This window comes from Gymnogyps californianus, chromosome 11 (genome assembly GCF_018139145.2).
Source record: "Gymnogyps californianus isolate 813 chromosome 11, ASM1813914v2, whole genome shotgun sequence".
In the NCBI taxonomy this organism is placed as follows: domain Eukaryota; kingdom Metazoa; phylum Chordata; class Aves; order Accipitriformes; family Cathartidae; genus Gymnogyps; species Gymnogyps californianus.
Genome location: NC_059481.1, coordinates 4,472,319 through 4,496,182, shown reverse-complemented (window position 1 = coordinate 4,496,182; position 23,864 = coordinate 4,472,319). Strand labels below are relative to the sequence as shown.

Genomic DNA, 23,864 nt, shown 5'->3' with positions numbered 1-23,864 from the left:
CTGTCTCAAATGTTTCACCTCAGTTCCATCAAACATACAGGAAGGGCAATAGGGTGTAAGAAATAGCTGATGTCTTTGGGATGTAGTACTTCTAGGTTGATGAAACAAGCAGCCAAACAGAATTCACACAGGTAATTTAATAGCTATTGTAGAGACTGGCAATTTTGATACTGCTTCCTATTCTAATAAACCGGCATTTCTCTACATAGTAAACACCTATTAGCCAGGTTTTCTCAATTCCTTTCAGTCAATAAGATTAAATACAGACAAAAGCATCAAAGGTGACTCCCTGAAATGCAAACTCATGTTCCAACTAAGCAAAGGCTCCTTAGCCAAGGCTTTGTTAAGATGATTCCTGACCATACTTCCAGCTTCCCTGGGTTGTGCATTTATTGTTCCAGGCAGGGACATGCACAGGTTCCACAGAACAAGCCGTTGTCCCCTCAGCCCAGACGGAGAAACTGCTGCTAGCTGGTTTTAAATCTCTTCTTAAACAGCACAAACCAGTTTGCATTACATAGCCAATATATGGTTTAGGGCAGTCATCCTAAACCAGCAGCCTGGCTATCCAATGGGTCACAATGCAGTGGTGAGGCTACAGCAGTCCACAGATCCCCTGGTTGGGAGGTTCACTTGTCAGCATGACCTAAATAGCAAGGGTTTTCCCCCATCACATGGTGGAACAAGAAAAGAGTGGGCAGCTCTTCTTCACTCCCACCCTGCTGCTATTCATCCTTGATAGTCAAAGTCTAGGATTAAAAAAACCTCTTCCCTCGCCCTCCTCCCCTCTTTTCCCCTAGTCTCCTCTAAATGAGGAAAATACGGGAGTAGTGAGAATGGCTGCAAATTTTGCAGAGGACTTGATGGCTTCACATGCATTGGAAGAGATGAAAGTAGAAAGAAAAATGAAATGAGCATTCAGTGGCCATTTGTGCTTCCTCCAAGGTTCACGTCAGGGCAGCACTAGGCAGACATGAGGTAATCCCTCTGTTAGTAAACTGTTTTCAAGTTGACAACACTCCCTGGCTCAGTAACAATGGGCTCAGCCGATGTTAAGGTGCACCTGTATCCCCAGGGCACATGGATGAACTGGGGGGCCTGTTTACCAGCAACCTCATTCAATTCTTCTGCCCAGATCTGAGGCATGAGAACACAACAGCTCCATTTTAACAGTGCCTCTATGTTCTGGCAGTCTCTGCAGCCCTTTCCGGTTCCTATTTACCTCATCCTACCCCAGAGGACAGGAAGTCCCCTTACTCACAGCTCAAGGATGAGGACCACATCTGTCTTGTTCTCATAGATGTCATGCAACTTGATGATGTTGGCATGCAGAATCTGCTGCAGAATAGTAACCTCCCGTTCAATTTCCTCACGTCTCACTCCACGACGGCTGGCCCGACTCTGACGTTTTTTAATGAACTTAGCAGCATACTCCATACCAGTGCTTTTTTCTCGACATTTCTTCACTATAGCAAACTGGCCACTGCAAGAACAAGAAGATAACAAAAATTCTTTTAAAGCTTTCATATAATCACAGCTTCCCAAATAAGCCATTTGTATACAAAGCTTGATCCTGCAATGCCTGAGCAACACTGCTAACCATACAAGCTTGTTCTTGGTACAATGGTGAGGACTGTCAGAATTCTGCAGTTAAAGTCACTAGAGCATAACAAGGTAGCCTCCTGCTGTGTCTGAAATTTAGCAAAACCAAGCAGTGTCTGACAAGAAGGGAGGACAGATGTTACAATCTCTAAAAAAACAGTTCATGTTTAAATGAATAAGATCTGTCTCAAAAGGTTCAAGTTACCACTCCTTCACTGGGTAATGCTTAAGGCATTCAAGTCCGCAACACACCACTGGATGTTCTGAAAGGACATGCATGCATTAAAGTATTTCCCTTGAGGATAATCTCTCAGAAAAGAACTCCAAGGATTGATAATCCTTTGGAAATGTAGAACTGGCCTCCAGTAACCAATTTTCAAATAAGAGAATGGTTTATTCATATTTCTGCACTTCACTTGATAATTTAGCTGTAAACGTAACTAGAGTAAGTGCAGCTTTCTCACTGCATTCCAAGGATAAAGAATTTCCCAGTGTACCAAACAGTAAAGTGGCTGCATTGAAGTTTAAAAGGCATGTAGCTGCCATTTGCCAATAAAATTTTCCTCAGTGTGGCTCCTAAAGTAAGATATTCCAGTCCAACTGTAGTATTTCCCCCATATCTCCTAAGAGGGAAACACTTGGAGGTCAGATGATTAACTCAAATAACAGTAATCCTGCAGATTGCAGCCTTATGTCAGTCTTGGAAACCTTTCAAGATGAAAGTTGTTACTGACTCTTCAATAGGAAAGCAGGTGACCCTGCTTTCTTCTTCTTTGTGTGAGCTTTTCTTTCTTTATCATGCTCTTGAGAGGCACTGTTTGAACTTAGAGAAGGCACCATCTCCACAGAGTTGATGTTCCCTCCTTCTCAATTGTCTTCTGAAAAAATAACTGTAATCAAGCTGAGGGATGTCTCATCAAAATTAAGAAAGAAAGGTGGTCTGCAGCTAAAGCAGGATTTGAGTAACACAAATTCTACGTAAGGCAAGAATGTGGAATGAAACAGTGATTATTCAGAGGATTCTTTTGCTCATCCCATTTGGAAGGGACAAAGACAACGGTGTTGTATCTTAGAAATCCTTAATCACACTGAAGTCATCACAGACATACAAACAAGGAAATTAAATCATAAACTATTACCGTGTGTTTGCATTTAGTCTACACAGGGCATGTTAAGAGAGCTACTTCTACCTTACAAAAATTAAGGGAAAAGGATGGTCTGTAGCTAAAGTACTCAAGGGATTTGAGCAACCTGAATTCTGCCATAAATGTACTGTATACTCTTTAGCAATTCACTTTTGCCCCCTCAGCAAAACAGGGAAGAAACTTTCTTCCACACAGTATGCCTATGGATATTTGTACACTACTTAGCACAAAGGTGTCTATCTCAGTTTGCTGCTACTGTAACAGAAATATTAAGAACAACCAGTGCTGTGCCATGCAATGTAATAGGCTCTTGTCCAAAGTGACTCCGAAAAGCAGACAAAAAAATCACACTTAAACAGAAACACATCTCTTTTCATGAAGGATCACTCCACAGATTTAATTAAACACCTGTAGCTTTTCAGGTTTGATTTAAATTTGTAATACTCAAATTAGGCAAAGAGTGGTGGGCATATAGATTTAAATATATATTAACTCCTTAGGTTGATTAATGAAGATATCTAAATACTTGTTAGTCTGAAGTTATGTGAAACTTGTATGGCTTGAGGTTTCATCACAAACTCTAAACTTCAACTAGTCTTTACTAAAATCAAGTTAGGATAAAGATTTTTCACAGAATTCATGCAAAGTTGCCTTGTTTGGACACAAACATACTCCAATTCTCAAGTTTTCCTTAGATCTTAAAAAACTGAAACTCAAAAACTGACAGGTTTAAAAAAGAGAAAACCTAGGTTAAAGCACAAAACCCACTGATATTAATTCTTTCAAACAAAACTGATGCAGACTCACTGCTCTCCTAGCTCAAGCACCTCCAGCTCAACTAACAATGAGGAGTAAGAACATTTGGTCTTGACGTAAGCTTAAGTCGGTCCAAACATAAATGAGGTCAGTCCATTCCATTCAGGATGAGTTTCATTCACTTACTGCTCTCTCATTGCTCAATAGGAAGCCCAGTATTTTCACTGATTCAGTGACTTCAATAACTTTCATACAAAATACTAAAATAAAACTACACTCATTTTTAAACAAATATGTATGTTCTGATTAACTTGCTTGTACCTAATGGTACTTCAGAATTTTTTATTACTTTACCTTTCCATAACTAACTATTAGTGCAGACCTGGACATAATGATGTGTAAAGTACATAATGAAATGGAACGCTGAATTTGAGCTGGTGGAAAACAAGGAGCTAGTAGGGAAGTGTTGTAGTGGCAAGAACAACTGCCAAGGAAAATTACCCTAGTAGCAGCATTCGGAGATTGTGTTTGATAAGTCTGATGGCAGGCTGCTGCTGACAAGTCCTGGAGCAATACCTCTGCAATAAAATCTACAAGAGTATGAATGGAAGGAAAAGTTGACTACTTTTGTTTGAACACTAGTTAAAGGCCCTAGTCATAGCCCACCTGAGTACATCTGCAATTTCAAGTAGCAAGAACAGTTTATTACCACCATAAACCTCCTCTGCCAGAAACTGTAAGCTGATGGTTACTTCTTGTTATTTATTTTTCCATTGCTAGATTACAGGAGGGAGTTATCAAACTCCCTTTTGGCAGAGGGAAAGAAAAAGAAAAGACCACGGAATCCACCTTGCAAACAGGCCATGTATGTACTGTTACAAACCCTACCATAGCGGTGAAGCACACCAGATAGCTGGAGAATTGAGCCTATGGATAAGGTCATGCACTTCAGTCTGCTCTGTTTAAGTGTACAACGCATCTTGTGATAACAGTGAGATGAAAAACTGGCAAGCTGTAAAGACAGAATAGGACTTTAGTTAAACAAAGTTTGGCTAAAACTATTGCTTCATGGAAGCTGCCTTTTGTTTTGGCAACTTGTATCAAAGGGCGGGGGGGGTAAGCAAGAAGAGGCTGTTGGCTGATATCTGCAGAATCTCGGTGATTTAGAGGCAAGGAACCCCAGCTCAAATCCATGCTCCACCCTTTTCATAGTAATTGGAATGAAAAACATGGAAACTTTAAGTCTACCATGTGTACTCCATATCCTACCAAGCATTCCTTAGTCAGAAAAGGCTCAGGCTTTATCAATGAATATTTGATAGAATCATACTTTTGCAAAAAACATCAAAAATATTTCACTGCATTTCCACCAAGGAGCAGAAATAAATTTTAAAGTTCTAGGAAGCTATATGGCCAGGAAGCCACAGTCAGCTAATAAATAAGGCAGGGAAGCCTCTGAGAAGAGTGCAGTCAAATAGTTACCCCTGCCTGGCATGTGTAAAGCCTAACAGATATGCAAGATCCTACCACCAAAAGAACTATCTTACTCAAGCCTTTGTCTCGTCACATTCATGAATCTCTGCTGATGTTCAACTACTTTACAAACAGACAAAACAAGACAGTGAGCTCCTTTTTGTACCCAGGAGCAGCCCTGTTCTCCCCTGCCACAATGCACTGTATGTCTGAGATCTCACTCTGCAAAAATTGGCAGGTCTCCAGTCCCAGAATACATGTTTAGTATCAGACATTTCCTTAGTCAGGGCATTATATCCAGACTTGCAAGGAAAAGACTCATCTTACAGATAACCTTAACCTTAGCTACTGTGATTTTATCAGCGAGGATCTCTTTATAAGAATCACAAACACACTCATTAAGTGCAACCCCCCATGGCTACACTGTAGAAACACTGAGCTATTATTGTTTTCATTATTATTATATCCTTCACTGGCTTGGTAAATGAGAGATGCAAGTACAGTTGGAACTTAAATTATGCAGTATACACAGCAGTTATATTCAGAACCTTATAATTATACAATGTACTTAGTGCTTCATTAACAGAGACTGCTGGCTGGAGTCTGTCTTAAACCTACAAAGGCAAAGAAATTAAAAATTAAGGCTGTGACTTGGTGCTCGCTTGCTCTCAAAAGCTAACACTCCATGGCAGAGGCAGCCTCTCATTTCAAAGCGTTCAAACAATGCCAGACAGCCTGAAGTACTTCTTTTTGGTTTTCATTTTCATACGTAACCTAAACACTTCTCAGGAGAAAGGTAGGAACGGATGGGACAAGTGTACTTATCCCTTTAGGAATAATCAATCACAAGTGGTATTGAGACTGCAGCCATTTGTCAAATCCATTCGTATTTCTGCCTCCTGATTTTATCATTACATGTAAACCCTAGAGAACTTAAGAGAATGGAATTCCTGCTACAAAATGCCCAAACTTGCCTTAAACATTCTGCTAAAAGAATTTGTTCTGTAGTGCTGAGAGCTGTTTGTGCAAAACATCGTGGGTTTCACGGTTTTTTTGTTTGTTTGCTCATTTTTTGCAAGACATATATCTTGTTTGGTTCAGACTTTCTAACGAGATGTTGTACTAATATTGCTGTGTTTGCTTCCTTGAATTCTCTCCAGGGACATATATTTTGCCAGCGAAGTTCAGGGAGAAAATATTATTTTATGAGTGCTGATTATAGGAATGAACACAGTCACTTTTGCATTTAAAAAGTCCAGTGATACTGTGGATTTTGTACACTTTTGTTTACTTAAAAGCTTAGAAAAATAATAATGACATAGCATAGGAATTCCTGTCTTCTCCTTTTACATACTTACAGCCCGGGACAATTGTTTATCACAATACCCATTCCCTTGTAATCTACTATTTCCCTACTGTATGTGTACCCACAAACTCACACTCTACCTGCTCTTGTCCCAGTCTTTATGCCATTTCCTTTATCCCTTAAAAACAGGCTTTTGCAGACAGGCTTTACTGAGACAGTTTGTGAGTAAGTAGAAGAGGTTGCAAGCCACCATGAAAAACACCAATGCACAATTTCTTAGCCTAGGACATTTAAGACAGTTACAATGTAATTACCCACGATACTGTCCGTAACACACACTTACCCCTTTCCCTACTTGCTGCAGCATGCATTTGCTTTGCCCGTGCTTGTTCCTGAGTTTCCAGGGTCTTTATTAAAGCATCACAGGGTAATGCTAAAGTGTTTTCCGACCACCTTAAAGACTGCCATCATAAAGCAGCAGCTGGAGTATCTCTCCACGCAAGCAGCCCAATGCTTTGCCAAGCACTGATACACTGAAGCACGCTAAAAGAAGACCTAAAGCCTGGAGAAGGGACAGGCAGGGAGAAAAGTCTTTGAACGAGTGTTAAAGGGGTAGCACATTGCTCTACTTTTCTACCAGACACAATGAATAGTTCATGTGGAGGCCCATACAGCTATGAAAAAAAGAGGCTGTCTCACTGGTATTTTACAATCAGTCAGACACACTTTGGATTTCTTGTTAATTACAGAGCTTGTAAAGTCAAGGACCAAGACAACAGCATCTCTGCACCTCCTAATGCATTTGCATTCAGCACATCAGAATTAACCACCGTCAGCTTCCCAAAACTTTCGATCTAGGCTAGGAAAAAAGTAGAAGAAAGGAAAGTATGTCTCTCTGACACCTGAGTTGACAGCACTGAGAAATTAAACCATTTACTTAATTTTACAAGGGGAGTCTGTGGCTGATCTTAGACTTGAAACTAAATTTCGCAGCTCAGATATCCAAATTTCAGCCAAACGACTTTGCCAAAATTCATGGGTTTTAGCATATCGCTGAAGTGAAGATGAGTTGGATCATAAACACCAGTATTTACAACACACACAACATAAGCTCAGAGGCTGACACTTCCTAATTTTTTTATTTTTTTAAAGAAATGAAGTTTGTTCCCTTTCAGAAATATTTTGGACAGTTGTACAAAAGCCTTGTCACAGATTCAACATAGGCTGTCCTCAATCGTGGTAAAAGCTCAAGAGTATAAACAATAGCAGCTGCAACCTGTCATTTATAATATAATTAGGTACAACATCAAATTCGTCCATCATTAATAAGGGAATTTATCCTAGTAATGAAGACAACCTATTATTCGCATTGCTACTATCATCCAGGAGATTCGTCACTGAATAAGAACATCGAGACAATATTACTGGGTGGTTTTGGAGTCTAGTTTCAGAAGCACGCTTTAGAGGAGCACAAGTACAGCTTATTTAATTGTTGTGCAGTTCAGGAGAGGATGTGGAAAGGATGTGGGGAAGAGAGAAACTGGACAATCCAGAATAACAGGATAAACTTTGAAAAAAGAGGAAGAAGTTATTTTTAATACTGGTTCTGGAGGGTAATGCTCTGCGGCAGAATTTGACTTGAGAGAATGACAGAAGTGCAGCCTGTCCGTTTTGAATGCCTCAATGTGTAACAGTGGTATTGCTACGGAGCATTAGAATAAAGAGAGCCTTCAAGCAACTGTTTGTATAGGTATGGGTTTATACGAATCTTCCTCTGATATTCCAGAAACATCACATCACTGACTAGCTGTCATGAAACACTGAAAATATGTAAACAAAATACTGAGACGACAGTACAAGTTACCTGACCCCAGTCAGGCTCTCTGAGGCCAGAGTGGGGAGAAGCCAAGAAGCTGATTCTGTCTGTCATTTGAGAAGAGCAAACCATTTCTTGTCCAAATACCAAACATATTGCATGTTCAATCTATTTCTTGATGTTCTGTCCATATTCATCTTAATTCCATTCATTAAAGAATTCTAAAAAGGAGGATTTTTTTTTTTTTTTTTTTTGGTAGTTGTTAAAACTTGAAATTCCCATAAAATAGATGATACGTTAGAATGTTGACATGTTGACAGATACACTTTGCACTGAAATATGTTTTCAAGGCGTTCTTTAAAAAGTAAGTGAACCTGGAAAAGGACAGTGCTCTAGCATTCTGCCAGTCAAGAGGTGACACTCAATTCCCAGGACAATTTGGAACAGATTTGCAAGGGATTTTAGGCAGCAATCTCCCACTGACTTTAACGGTAGTTAGGTTCCTACACACTTGATGGAAAACAACACCTTAGTCTTTCTGTACTTAATTTCCCAGTCTGTAAAATATCGGTAATGCTACTGGAAAAATAATATAAAATTATAAGGGGTAAGCATACAGCTGGACCTACAAATTAATTTCATGTCTCTAGACATCATCAGAATTACAATTACAATCATTCATATTTTTATTCACTAGGTGTTCCTGAACAAGAATACATGACCAGAAAGGAAACTAAAATAAAACCTAACAGCATCTCAACCAGTCTTTTAACTGCCTAGATGCACATGCAGACTACCGCAAAAGCAAGATAGTTTACCCCTTCTTTTCATGGAGCACCTCCAAACTCAGTTGTGGATCTGAGCATTTAGTTGGGATTCCTTTTGTTTCCAATTTGGGATGTGTTTGCTTGAGACTGGAGTTTGCAATGAGAAGCCGCTCGGCTCAGCAATGCCAGCAGTATACGGCCAGGCTGTTGGAAGGGTGCAATCATCGCCTATTGCACAGAGCAAAACACAGCAATACTTTCTCCACACAGTTTTTTTACTTGAATGGTGCCGTAAATCTCTATTATTCTTTTCTGATGTTGGTTTTGACCTACAGCAGGTGTAGGGAGGTGAAAAGTCAAAAAAAGGTGAAAGTTTCCTCTTTCCATTTGAGAAGAACAGAAAATAGTGATCTAAAGTACACCAAGCTACAGCAGTATGAACGTGGCAAAACTGACATCGACCCGTGGTATTGCTGCACCACATGGAAAAGTTCATTAAACTAGAGTGGACACGAACAAATGCTTTTAAGGGAAATGGAGATGACCTTCCATTCCCCTTGATCTTCTCCTCCCTCACATGTTTTGTTGTTGCTTATTATGTTTTAACAAGGTTACACCAAGCTCCTCCTAGTCTACTTCAGTTCTTGCTCGGATGTGCACTTCTCTCAAGATTGAAGCTGAGTTAAAGAAACTACGGTTGGTATGCCAGCCAGCTGGTTTTAACAGTATAATTACATTCCGCACAATGTAAGGGCCTTGAAGGAAACTTCCCACACCAGAAGTCTCAAAGCCATACAATGTAGGAAGACAACAAAACTCAAGCCTGATTGCAATTCAGAATTATATTAGACACTGGGAAAGTAAAAGACCCACTGAAGAACTTTCACATTTTTGAGTGATCCTGTTTAAACTGCTTCCTCCCCACATACTGAGGAAAACAGAAACACCTAGGTGCTGAGCTCAGCTCGATCAGAAAGTGGGGCTGCCTCAGGCATGTCACTTCATCCATCTACCTTACAGCAATACCTTTGTCCTGGTTTCGGCTGGGACAGAGTTAGTTTTCTTCTTAGTAGCTGGTACAGTGCTGTGTTTTGGATTTAGGGTGAGAACACTATTGATAACACGCTGATGTTTTAGTTGTTGCTAAGTAGCACTTATCTTAAGTTAAGGATTTTTCAGTTTCCCATGCTCTGCCAGCAAGCAGGTGTGCAAGGAGCTGGGAGGGAGCAGAGCCGGGGCAGCTGACCCGAACTAGCCAAAGGGCTATTCCATACCATGGAATGTCATGCTCAGTATATAAACTGGGGGGAGTTGGCTGGGAAGGGGGATTGCTGCTGGGGCATCAGTCAGCAGGTGGTAAGCAATTGCATTGTGCATCACTTCTCTTTTCTTGGGTTTTATTTCTCTTTTTTTGTTATATTCCTTTTCATTACAATTATTATATTATTATTATTAGTTAGTAGTGTATTTTATTTTACTGTAGTTATTAAACTGTTCTTATTTCAACCCACAAGTTTGACTTTTTTTTCCCTGATCCTCCTCCCCACCCCACTGGGAGGAGGGAAGGGGGAGCGGCTGCGTGGTGCTTAGTTGCCGGCTGGGGTCAAACCATGCCAGCCTTGAAAAGAGCAGTTGTATCCATGGGATAGAAGTAGATGGTTCTGACTCATGTTTATATCAAATTATGAATACACAATTCTGATTTAAGATGACTTTCTACAGAAGAGTAGGGTAAATGTTTCAGTCTCACAGCATCCTTCCCCACTACCCAAAATATGCTCTATGTATCTAAAAGCACAATTTGGGGCACAACAACATATGCAAGGCACCATATCATAAAAACCAACAGCCTACTGTAAGAAGGAGCTTACAGGAAAACTGAAAAAATGAGCTTTCACAATATAAGAAGGTGTTCACAGTTTGAATAAAAACATGAATTTTGTATTTGTTCTTTTTTCTTCACATTTAAGACATTCAGTTGTGGGAATGCAAGCCTAAAAGGATTTATTTGCTATTACAAACCCTATCCCGAACAAAGACAAACAACGTAATTCACATATGTGGTTGCCTGTGCTTAGGAAGCCAAAACACAGCTTAGAGATCTAATTTTAGGTTTACTAGACTTTGCAAAGTTTGCTGGTCGTTGGCTCGCTCTCTCTCTCTAATTGGATGATAAATTATGTTTGGTCACTTGACAGCAAGGGAAAAAAAAATGACACCCTATCCAGTGTCATATATTCTCTGGGTTCTGAGTCAATACGATATCTTTAACCCTGAAAACAATTTTATTTATGTTTACTGACAGCAATCGGTTACTTTACAGTCTATGTTACAAGCCAAGTCAGCTTCACCTTCTGTTAGCATCACCTTGTCCTTTCTCCAGTGAATGAGCTTACAGCACGCTTTGCTTTGATTCTGCATAATCTAGTTAGAGGTGAGTAAAAATCCTAAAAATATATTATGAAATCATCATGTGTGCATTCTTAAGTTAATATACATATAATCACAGATAATAGTGTCTAGCTAACCTGAATGCAGGACTTCTCTAGATTCAAGAGGCTGGTTTATATAGTTTCAGCAAAGAAGGGTCATTTATTCTCAGTTACAATTGTTTTTATGTCAACAGTTTTGTTCATCATGCCTTTTTGCCACTATTAAATTCAGATTGGTTTTAACTGGCGATCTCAAGCTTAGAAAGTCTGCATCTTATTACTTTTCTATCTTTTTCACTCCTATTTCTTTTTCTTGGAAAAACTACACTAATAATTTTATCCTTTCATGGTTGCATTTTTGTTAACTTTCAAAGCAAAGCCCTTGAGAATTCTTGCTGAATGCCTTTCCTAAAAAACCTCAAACCTGAAAAAGCTGTTTTCCTCTCAAATTTAAGCGATCAGAGCAATTGCTCTACTGCACATAATTTTATCAAGCTAAATACTCTCCTCCCTCTTTCCTTACACTTCAGAGATGACTTCTGCTAGTTGTAGTCGCGCTGGCATGCTCTTCCCAGCAGAGAGGACAGGAGTCTGTTGGTAACATCTTCTACAATCCGTTTGTATGCTCTCAGCTCATTTATGAAACACAGCTCAACCAAAGGCCATGCAAGGTTCACAAAATATATGCATAAAAGCACTTTCCTGGAAGTTTTTTGTAGGAAGTCTGTGGTCACAGCCATAAAGAACTGGAACCCTTCTGTAAATGGACTATAGCAATAATTTGTAGTATGTTTTATTTTTTTTTAGACTTTTTTTTTTTTTGTAGAGTAAACCAGGATTTGGTACAGCAGAAATTTAATCTAAGCAGTGAATAGTTTGTCCAACAGCACAGTATTTACAAAGAAACTAGAGTATGATAGCTGAAACAACAAAACAGAAACCCTAGCATGGCAAGGTCACTGAAGGGAAAGTATCTTGCTGCTTCCGTAAGACTTTATGGAATGAAACCAAAAAACCCCAAAACATTGATCTGTTAAATACTCTGCTGACACCTCTTATAACTTCATAAAGAGCTTTAAAAATAAAATTGTCACAAATGTCACTGGACTTCCTGTTTCAGCTGCAAATAAAAAGTGAGTTTTGGTTTGTTTGGTTCCCCCCCCTCCCCCCCCCAAACAAAATGCAAACAAAGAGGCTAACTCTCCTAAAGCAACTACACAGAACCTAAACTGCGGCAGATGTCAGATTACGACAGAATGATATAAAACTTTTCTTAATAGAGCATTTAACAGGAATTTTGCTTGGCTACTAAAAAGTAGATAAATTCTTCATGTGTGTGAAGGATACAGAAGTAAATCCAATTCATAATATACTATGGCTCTCTTTTGAACCTTTCACACAAGATTATCATAGAAACATCACTAACTTACCACAGCCCTGTGATATAGACTGGAAGAAAATTTTTATGATATGAGAAACAAGTAACATGACTTCATTTCAGGCTCACTAAGTGCCCGGGCAGCGTCAGGGTGACTTCTAACCAAACCAGTTGATGTTATAGAGAGCAGTATCACATTACCACTACTCTAACAATATGCTAATTTTTAAACCTAACGAGATGCACTATTTTATATAGAAAGAGGGGAAAAAAAAAAATCAGCTGCCTCTTTTAAACACACTGGCACTTGCACTCACAACTCATGTTTTTACTAACTGATTGTATAGTACTCTAGAATACAGTGACTTCACAGGGTAAGTTTCAATATTCACGACAGGGAAGTGCTGAGCACCTTTGGACATATGCTGTCTCTGATAATGTCACTGTCTGGCACCTTTCATCCACGTCTCTTTACAGCTCATGCAAAGGTAACCAACACATCCTGGCCCAAAGACCATCTCTGTGTCCACTGCCAGAGGAGAGGCAGAACAATAGAAGAATATGGACTCAAACAGAAGGATCTAGTTTACTGGAATAAGTAGAGAGCAAATAAACCATTTGAAATTCAAAGCAAGATTTAATAAATCTAATGTTTCTGAACAATGCTATGAATTATTACAGGCTATCAATAAAGTAACGTTATCTGCATTACAGCCAATTAATGCCTTAAACACCATTTTGAGTCATTAGCCCTGAGTCACAAGAAACCGTGCCACCTACTGAATCATCACCAGCATCTTCTGAAGCTGTTAAATGTTTTTGGAAACTTTCCAATCACACAGCGACAAGCAATGTGGCCCTTATCAGCTCCTGAGGTTGGAGGAGCAGAGTCTGCAGTGATATAGCACTGGCAAGTTTCGGATAGCCTGGCAAGCATTTTATGTAATTTGAAGCTCAAGAATAAAATGCACACGATAAAAATTTTTCCCCACTTATCACACTTAGCGTTTAGATTGAATATCAGCTCTCGGAGTGGTAATGAACAGAGTCCAGAGACCTAGGGAAGGTCAAAGCTGACTCATGCTCAGCAGAAATAGCTGATTTGATAAGCTGTTCCTTCTGCTATGTGGAGCAACACCAGTGCATACGTAATATGCATGCAGAAGGTTAACACACTGTACCTTTGTGTTTAAAGGTCCAAATCCAGCTAGATATATACCTGGGAGCAGATAAACTGTAAGAGGGTAACAGTATTATGGTTAAATGGTTAAATGATTTTTCTCCTTCCCCGTGTATGAAACAGATGGAAATCATGCTGGCATTTTTATCAAGATTTTAGGAAATTATCTGTAAGGCCAAAACCACAAAGGGTTGCCGAAACTCTCCTTTCACTGCTCTTTGTGGATTCTTCTGGTCTACCAAAATAAGAGGTGGAAGTTATCTCCTCATCTTATTTAATCTTTACTATATTGAAGTAAACAATCTCCTCCAGCAGCAGAACAGCACAGAAGCTACTTTATTTGTTCCCTCCACTCTTCCTACATAGGAAACAGATAGATCAATGGAAATTCTCTCTTTGTGAGGATTATAAATCCACAAAACTCAGATATTGAGGTTAACTACTCTCTCACAGAAGCTGTAGATTCTGTAGTAAGTAAAGATTACAAGTCCTGGCTCTAGGATATACAGTCACCCACTTATGGTGTAACTGAATCTGCATTATGGGCTGCCCAAAACAGGCCAGTGACTCCAACTCAAACATGCTGGCACTAGATATAACAAGTCTACCTATTTGAGTGATTTTTGTGTGTCTCTCCTCACCAAAGCATCACTGCGCGTCATGCTCAGCTATTACAACAGGTTTTCACTCTGGTTCAAAACCACTGATGTAGAGTTTTAACAATGATTAACAGATGTCACCTGAGCTAAATTAAGCTTGACCATCAGACAAGTATCTGCAAGCCCTATTCTGCATAAGAGGCTAATAATTTGTCCAATGCTTTATCATTGTTAGTCCAGTGATGAGCTGCACTATGTTTATTTTATGTGTATTTTTACTCATAAGCAACATTTTTCATTTCAAAAGCATGGAATGAATACCATACAGAGTCTATTTTCTCAGCTGTTCAAATTTCCATCTGCTTTCTACTGCAATGCAAAGCAGAAAAAATAGGGTTTTTTACAGAAACGGCAAAGCAAAGACTGGGATTAGGCTTAATATTCAGTGGTTAAAGCCATTACTGAATTTGAACTTTATGAGCACTGCCCACTGGGGTCGCTTAGCTCTAATTATACCTTCAAAGCCAGATACGGACTGAGAAGATACACTGAGATCACTTCCATCATCGAGATGGTTGCTGGTAATAAGGAATTAACTTGAAAAAAATGCATGACTGTTACTAAGTAACTGGCTAAGGCCAGTTCTAAATAACTAAGGCCAGTTCTTCTCAGTTACTGTAGGTAGAGCAGCTTTTTCGTGAGGAAAAAACCCCCAAAACTCCCAGTATTTTCTCTGCACTTTCTGTAACAAATCAAAGATTTTGGAAACAGTTGAAAGAACACTGAAAACTAGCAGGGAAATCTGTTTAAAAAGCAAAAAGCTAAGATCACTCACTCTGCTAGAAGCAATAAAAAAAAAATCCAAAAATAGTAACTGTATCAGACAGCCAATTACAATCGTAGTGATGCTGACCAAGTACCGGATGCCAAAACTGTTTCAACAAAAGATTCAATATACATCAAACACATGACACAGAAGATTTTTGTAACAAGAAATAGTAATAGAGGTGCTGGGTAGTAATAATTAAACTTACATTTTGCATCAAAAGCAAAGACTTGCTTTGTGTGTGTTATTCTTCCAAATTTAAAGAACTAATTCAAATTATAAATTAATCTAAGAAGAAAGTTAAGGTTCATGTCTGAGAAAGCCCAATACTGAACAATTTCTATAGATAAAAAAAACCTTCCTGGTATGAAGATACGGTGCAATGTGTGTTAAGGGTAAATTTCCCAGCTGCAATCACACCCCTCTGTTTACCAGGGAGTCCACCTAGCTGGATGACATGACTTTTTATCACAGATTTCCAAGTTCCTCCCCTACAAAGAATACCTCAGTTATCTCTGCTTTTTGTTTTCATTACGTAAATAAATATTTACTAGCTACACTGTCAGAACAGCGATTATGTGCCGGTCCCCAAGGTCCCATTACTACTGGTAAAATGTTGCATTTGCTGTCCTTTTAAGCTTCACCCAGACAAAAAGGTTTCACCTGTCTCAGTGAGCTGATCCACCACACACAAGGCAGGGTGGCAGCAGGAACTTGTAGCTGGAGAGGGCGGACTACAGGAGGCATAACAGGCCATTGATGAAAGATCTAGCGTGGCTTTAATCATGAAACCACTATAAAAAAAAACCCCAAAAACATGAGGAAACATCTAGGTAGTGATATTTGAGCACATACAGCAGAAAATTCCTCGAAGTGAAATACAGACCATCCTAACATGCAGAAAAATGTCACAGCCTTGCTGTAAAATTAATTTCCACAGTCTAAGCCCGATCCACTCATATTTAACTCACCTTTTGCATTAACCAGGCATTAACCTGGGCTTCTAGGAACTCTTTAGGCATAGGACCCCACAGAAAACAGCCACCTCAGTACTCTAGTTCCCACAGCTTCAGCAAGCCGTGTTTGTTTTTCTTGTCAGAAGAAAAGCTCTTACAATTTTAAAGACATGCCCAGCTGCCTTCCTCAGAGGCCACCATGCTGTATCAGCAACAAACTAGCGGTCTTTCCCAACGGAGAGGATTTCGAACTAGCAAGTGAACAAAACGCTTTTCCTGTTTCTCATGCATACTGAAAGACTTAGTTTTGATTTCCTATGAAGATCAGTTCATCAGACTATGCATCTTGTATCCATACAAGATCTCCTACCTCTGCAGAAAACATAGCAAAGCCAGACAAAAGCTGGAGAAAGTTGAGGCTAGAGATGAGCATAGCTCCCAGTCACTGAGACAGGCAAGAAACTGGAATGGCGGTGGTAAGGCTGGCACACATTGTGGAGGAAGGCAGAGCCCCTTCCCTACAGTGAAAGGACAATAATGAAGGAAAGGGGGAAACTTCCTTACCCAGAAACATCTCTCCAAGGTTTGTCTCTGCTAAGCATGATCTAAGTCCTTGTATGTTGCAGAGAGCTGAGCTGCAATGAGTAGGACACTGTCTCAGGACACTGCGGTGCCATTCTCACACCACCCTGCAGGAACACGCTTGTTCAATGGGCACTGTCATGAAACACTTGCGGACAAGCTCCGTGACACTTCCTACCCCCTCAGCCCAGACCTGACATGTAACAGTGACGCTGCCCAGAAGGCACAAATGTCAACAGCTCTCTACAGCCTGGCTGGCAACACATTTAGGTAATAGATTAATGGCTCTATGGTGCAATTTTTTATAAATTACACTGCACATCTCTGAAATCCTAACACTCTCTGTGCACCTACCACCACCGTCAGCGTTCGCTAGTACAACTGGAAAAGGCTCCTGCAGGTTTGTAGAAGAACTCCTTTTGTCCAGCTAGACAGAATTACCCATCCAAATTACAAGTCCTGAAACATTTTGTTAAAAGGCTCTCCAGTGAGCTTTCATTGCTGCCACTTTCCAGGGAACTATCCCACTAGCTCAGTAGGCCAGTTCTTCCTTCTCTTGGCCTGCTTTGGCCTCAATTTAAGAGTTTCCGTTCTTGGTTGTCTCTTGCTGCCACCTCCCTCGCCACAAGAACCAGCAGTTATTTGACCTGCTGCATGTTCCCAAGAAGTCAAGTTAGCCTTCACTTCCTCACATTTTTCCAGAAGCATTTCCATTGCTTTGGCATGCCATTAGAGTGATCTGCTACAAACATACCTGCAAATGGCTTACACCAGGATCCTCCTCGAAACAGGCAAAACTGTTAATAGGTTTCTTACAAAGTTTATTAAAATCAATGGTAAAGGATGTAGTTTGCCATTACTTGAATAAAAGTGACATTTAGCAACATAAACTCATATTTGAGGAGGGATACATTTTGAAAACATTCTATGGAAAATAATTTTGAAGTATCTGGTTTTGATCAACAGCTCAGATACAGAAAGAAACTGAATCTGCCAGAAAGTCTGATGCCTTCAAAGAGTGATAGCATTAAATGCCTGGGAGGACTGTATAAAATACTCCCAAATCACACAATCTACTGCCCTTGGGAGAAGGAGAAAGAGAAGAGAATCTTCTAATACCTCTGCAGGCACTGACTACTTTATACCGCATTGCTTTCTAGCTCTTCTAGACTTCCAGACTAACTAGTATAACTGAGGACTTTTAAATAAATATCCCTATAACATATTCATCTTCAGTTAAGTTTTCTAAACTCTCCCCTTCACTTGTCATAAATTTTGAAAAAAAAAATTTAATATTTCAATATTCTAGCAATAAGCTGTATTATAAATCTCAAAAGGGTTCTTTTTTATTTAAAAATGTTGAAATTTGCTAATTTCACTCTAGAGACTCCTTTTTAGGCTCCCTTTCAGCTATTGCTAGAGAACTTCAGTCCCCACAGACTTCACACTTAGAAACTGACTGATATTATCTTGCAGGAAGTAACTTTAAATATACATATATGATAATAAAGTATTGCACTCACTCAGCATAGGCCATGCTAAGCTTCCCAAGTATAGCTGCTAGAACAAACAAGCTCATCAGCAACTTCTTTTCTCTAATGCCACATGCCTGACTTGTTCCCTGTATGTACCCTTTGGAAAAGTTAAGCAACAGAGGTGTAAACCTAAGATTAATATTTGAAAGACTGAGGGAATGTTGGAGCTACGCAGCTAGTTACAACACACAGCTGCAGCTATGGAAAACCTGCTCCCCCTTTCTGCAAAGAGTCTTCTCTCACACCATTGCCTTGGCACAGGAGACAACTGCATTTCCAGCATCCTTTGAGTTGCTTCTAGGTCAGCAGTGATTCTGAGAATGATCTGGTTGAGGAGTCCACAAATGCGCCATTTGCAGCGTTTTATACAGCTGGATCTGAAGAGCCTTTGCTGCAGCCACCTTCAATGCTGCACAATGACAGGAAGGGTCTAATTTCACCAGACCAGATATATCTGAGCCTTGCGAAGGAGCATTTGCAGTATATAATAGGAGCCTCCTTTCCTAAGTGCTGTGCAAAGACTTTCAGATAAACAGGTGCTGGCTCTGTTGGTGAGACCTTGTATTTTAACTTCTGACTGAATCCGAGCTAGAATAAGCATTAGGCCTGTATTAATGACTACTTTTGTTCTCAAGAAATCACAAACTCAGTTAGGAGGACACAAACAGGACAGGCTCTTCACAGACATTTTTTTTAAATCTTTGTTTTGTAAGTGACTTCTGTTGCCAGAACGATAATAAATTAATCCTTTTACCTGCCTGTACCTGTCAGCAACTAACAGCTTGTTGCAAACATACCGAACTGATAAAAGGTATCTAGAGGTTCCAGGGGCACCAGTCAGCATTGGAAAAGTTTCTTGTGTTTCAGTCACCACAACCTGTCTAGTGTGTTATTTTTCTTCTAACAAAGCAAGATATCTTTTGTCACTGGCCCTAATCAGTAGTTACTGCTCAGAGATACAGAGGCATGATAACCCAGTGACACTCCACATATAACACGCAGTTGAAACAAGAGGTCTGCAGAGCTCCTCACAAAATCTGGAAGTGAAAACACACTGACAAAGACAGTGTGACATTATATTCATAGGCACGTGTAAAGTACACAACTTGAATACATTCAGAGTAAGGGAGCTAATTCCAGTCTTGCTGCCCTCTTCTCACAATTTACAATTACAGGGCTTTCCTTGAAAAATCGTAACAAGCAGCAGACGTCTGCTTGTTACAGTTTGCCTATTTCCTTCAGATCTTTAGGGAACATTTTTGCCTACAGACCTCAGTACCAAGTAGACTTGGATCTCTCATCTACGAGAAGTATTACATGTAAAATGCTGGGAACTCGAACATGATTTTGTAGCAGAGTTTATTACTCCTTTGTCATGTGAGGATGGCACCTGCTCATGTACACACCTGCTCCTTCTTCTGCCTGATCTAGAATGCCCATCTATGCCCATATCTTATGCCCATTAGAAAAGGCAACAATTTCAGATTCCATGTCTGAGTGTAGTCTCCTCTAAACCCAGCCCATCACCCAACATGTAGTGAGTACCAGCTCCATGGCATAACCCTGGGACCAGCCATGGTTCTATGACATGCAGCCAGGAAAGAAGGAGGGCTGCTGTGACTATGCAAGCCTTTACCAGCCTGATGCCTCTCAGGCAGATTCAAACAGCAAGGGTCAGCCTTTACCAGGTTGTTTCAACTACACTTCTCCATTCAAAAGGCCTAATAACCATCAGCTTGAAGAGGAGAGTGAGGTTCATCATCTCAAAAGACACTGGATTTCCAAATCCAATTCAGGAACCAAATTAAAAATACGCTACTTAGTTTCCAGTTTCTCATTTTAGCAGTTTGACTGTTAAAGCACATACTAGGGCCTCCTAGGTTAAAAAAAGCATGCCTTTTACATCCTGCATACACGCACTGAATTTCTTTACTGCTCACCGTTGCCAGATTTTCACTTTCAGGCTGATGTTCTCAGGACCAGTCAATACCCAAAAGTAAGCAGTTACAGAAAATGTAATAGTTGAGGCCTTCCTGAGAGGGAAGGGAATGAAAAAAAACCCAACCCCCCCAAAAACATCTCCCCTTAGAAGAAATCTTCTCAACAACTCTAAAAATTAAATAGCTGGGAGTGAAAAAAATAAGATTTGGCAGGGAAACAGCTTCAACTGAAGTGTTTTAATGTAACTAAATTATTGGCCCTTGAAAAAGGGTAATTGCACACACACAGTCATTTATCAAAACCAACTGCCAGACGTTGGGAAAGAAGCCAACATGTCTATAGCCCTAATTTAGCTATTTGCATATTAAAAAGAAAATCATTGGAGGATTGGACACTGAATGGAAACCAGCTATCCTCACCCAGAGCACTGTATGTTGCTAACTGACTGGGGGAGTCCAGTGTCATCCAGCTCGCAAACCCAGCAGTGTTTAAGCAGGTGCTTATGGTTAAGCGTGGTAATAGCCCATTAACTCCACCTATAATTAATACCTGCAGATAAGCCTTTATAAATTAAAAGCTATACACAGGTATTAACCAGTCCAGCTGAAATTTTGACACGTAAATCTTTTCAGAAATACATATACAGTGTTTTGCAGGCAGATATGAATGTGTTCTGTCAGTGCTCGGAGCCAGTTGAAAACAACAGTGCTGTGCAGCACTGTTCAAAACAAGCCAAATTAAAGTGCTGCGCCTATGACGACGGCACCATGGGTTCCTGTTTCCTAGCTGGTTCAGAGAACGGACAGGTGAACTCAGTCTAAAGCACAGGCACAGATGACACCCATCTACAAAAGATAATGTAAACATACCTTGTGTTGTCCTAGTTGCAAGAAAAGAAACAGGAAAAATAGTTAGCACACTTAACCTAAAAAAAAAAAAAAAAAAAAATCCGAAGGGCAGTTTTTGTAAAGGGATGTGTTTCTATTGTTGTATATTGCAATTGATTTAGGCTATCATGCAGAGTCATTGTTTTAAGACGTGGCAAATATCCCCGTGTGTCAGCTTTTAGAATAGCGTGGTGTCATCAGTACAAACTTACCTTCCTAGCTCTTCCCCAATTTCGTAAACGTCCTCCACCTTCTGTTGCTTGAACAAAGCCATACTTGGACTTTTCATTGATGCATAAAGATGATGCAACTATAATATTAAGGAAGAATGACATACATTACGATCTTCCAACAGGCAAAGAATCAGTAAGACACATTTCTGGTATAGTCACTTTGATTCCATTGCAGCTCATTCATGGCCAAAGTTACCATTTATCACTCAAAAGAATTAATTTAGCAGTCTTAGCCAAATAATGAGGGTCCAAATCTGGAAAGAGGTGAGCGTCTATAAGCGAAGAGGGTTCTTGCCCCTCACTGAAGTACCTGAGCACATGCTTAACCAGAAGCACAGAACACACCTTGAAACATAAATGTGACGGAAGTAAAGCAACTAATTAATAATTCAACAAACTTATGGACAATAAAGCATCCACATTACACTAAAGAGAGCTAGCATGAGAATCAGCATTACAGATTTCTTCATTAAAAGTGTCAGCAGGCAGACCACAAACCCTGGAGACCACAAGGCAGAGCTTCCTTTTCCTCATGTCAGGCAGTGTTTCTGAAGCACATAGGCAGAACAGCAAATGGAAATCTGAACTACTGTTGCAAAAAGGCATTGTGATTCTATCTACAGAGTCTTCAGTGCAACATCTTTCATCACACACAAGACGTTTCAAATGAGAAAAACATGAGCAGCATTTGTTGCATTCATTACTCTGCGTAACTGTGAAATTTGTTTCCTGAACACAGTCTTTTAAGTTGATAAGCTCTGTGAGGTCTGGAAAGACAAGCCTCACACTGGTGCATTTGAGCATCTGGGAGTGCATTATGCTGTGCTGCTTTTGGAAGAGAAGATCAGAGATCACATTATTCCTCGGGATACATCCACACAGCAACATAAGTTATGTTAACAGAATGGATTTTAACACAATAACCAGCCGATCAGTTTACAACATGTTTGGTGTTTCCTGTGTAGATGAACAGTAGCATTATCCCCAATGGCCCAAACAACATTCACTATTTAGATCAGAACATGTAAAATAGCTGTAAGGCCTCTAGCATCACAATGAAATCTAACTACATTGAGCCATACAGTTATTCTCACACATCTCTACACTTCAGCAGCATATCTGTACTTCTCAACGTAATGCACATTTCCTTATGAATCCCAGATGCTGCTTGCTTCAGATGCACTGAGGACTTCCAGGTTCTATATTTCTATACAGCTCCTGCATGTTTTTAAATAGCAGTCTTTGGCATCTGACTGTGGCACACTGCGAAGCATATTTCACAAGCAAACAAAGCTCTATTTTGATCCTTTAGAAATAAGCTCAATTCAATGTTGCAAGAAGATCCAGCTATTTTGATAAATCAGCAGACTTATTATAAAACAGGACAAAGTACCAAAGAGCAATTGCAGGGTTCCTGCCAAGCTGAAACGCACATATTTTTAAAGATTTTTCTCTAACAAAAGCATATACCATAAGCAGCAAATACATTGTGAAAATCTAACTACTTGTCAAAATGCACCCAGCTTTTGTCATGCACTCACCTCAGAAAAAAGACTGGCTGCTTTGTTTTCCCCCTCCCTTTTTATAAACCATTGGCTTCTAACACATGGGAGGCATCTTGAGTATCAATTCAATTCCTTTCCAAATATGCTCCTTCTATTGCTTCAAAGGAACAGAAATAGTCTCTTAGCACTTCTACATATGTTTTTTGGCTGATGTTAGCAAAGCCTACACATTAGGACAAAAGTTATTTGACTGCTTTATTTCAAGCAGAAGGGCTACTGCATCAACACTTACGCTGATATTAGTTGGGAATAACATTCACTCTTTCAAAAACCAGTAACAATAACTAAAGGGGTATCAACAAAATCAGATGTCCCTCCATTAGGCGCTCAGCACCAGTTACACAACAAACAAGCTGAGAAGGGGTACCTGCTTCCATCCTCTAGTGACACAATTTTGTGTAATTCCGTGACAGCCTTCATCATACTTAATATCTCTGTGCAGTGCATCCTTTTGGATTGCCATTTCCAAAGCACAAGGAGATCCAGGGGGACTTTGTGACCATTCATTTCCCTTCACTCCTTTCTCTTTCACAATGCACTCATTAGACAGGGAGCCCACACGTGGCCTACAGCCTGCTCTCCTCTACACTCTTTCCTCCAAGATGGAGGAGAAGATACAGGGCACATGCATGATTCTGGCAAGCCCCACTCCCTCTCCCCAAGGGACCCACAGCTTCACTCTTATCAGATGATGGGAAATATTTCAGCTATACATCAAAACTGCATCCTCTCCTTTTTGAAGGGTGTGTATCTGCACACCTCATGGGGTAGTATGCATATTGTGATGTGACATGACTGACATGCATCTGTCACATGACCAAAACACATGCATTTCTGTCACATTTCAGAAGAAGTTACCATTTCCACTGCATGACAGACACTTGC

General features: G+C 39.9%; 1 protein-coding gene across 1 annotated transcript in view; it reads right to left on the bottom strand.

The window, feature by feature from the left end:
* DAPK2 (death associated protein kinase 2) overlaps positions 1-21,458 on the bottom strand; it is a 40,832-nt gene extending 19,374 nt beyond the window's left edge. Inside the window, exons 1-3 of the mRNA XM_050903669.1 lie at positions 21,394-21,458; positions 21,164-21,219; positions 1,262-1,483 (exon numbers count right to left, since the gene is read on the bottom strand). Coding sequence (XP_050759626.1) covers positions 1,262-1,437 — 176 coding nt within the window. The 5' untranslated portion in view covers positions 1,438-1,483; positions 21,164-21,219; positions 21,394-21,458. The remainder of the gene's footprint in view (positions 1-1,261; positions 1,484-21,163; positions 21,220-21,393) is intronic.
* Positions 21,459-23,864: the final 2,406 nt, after the last annotated feature.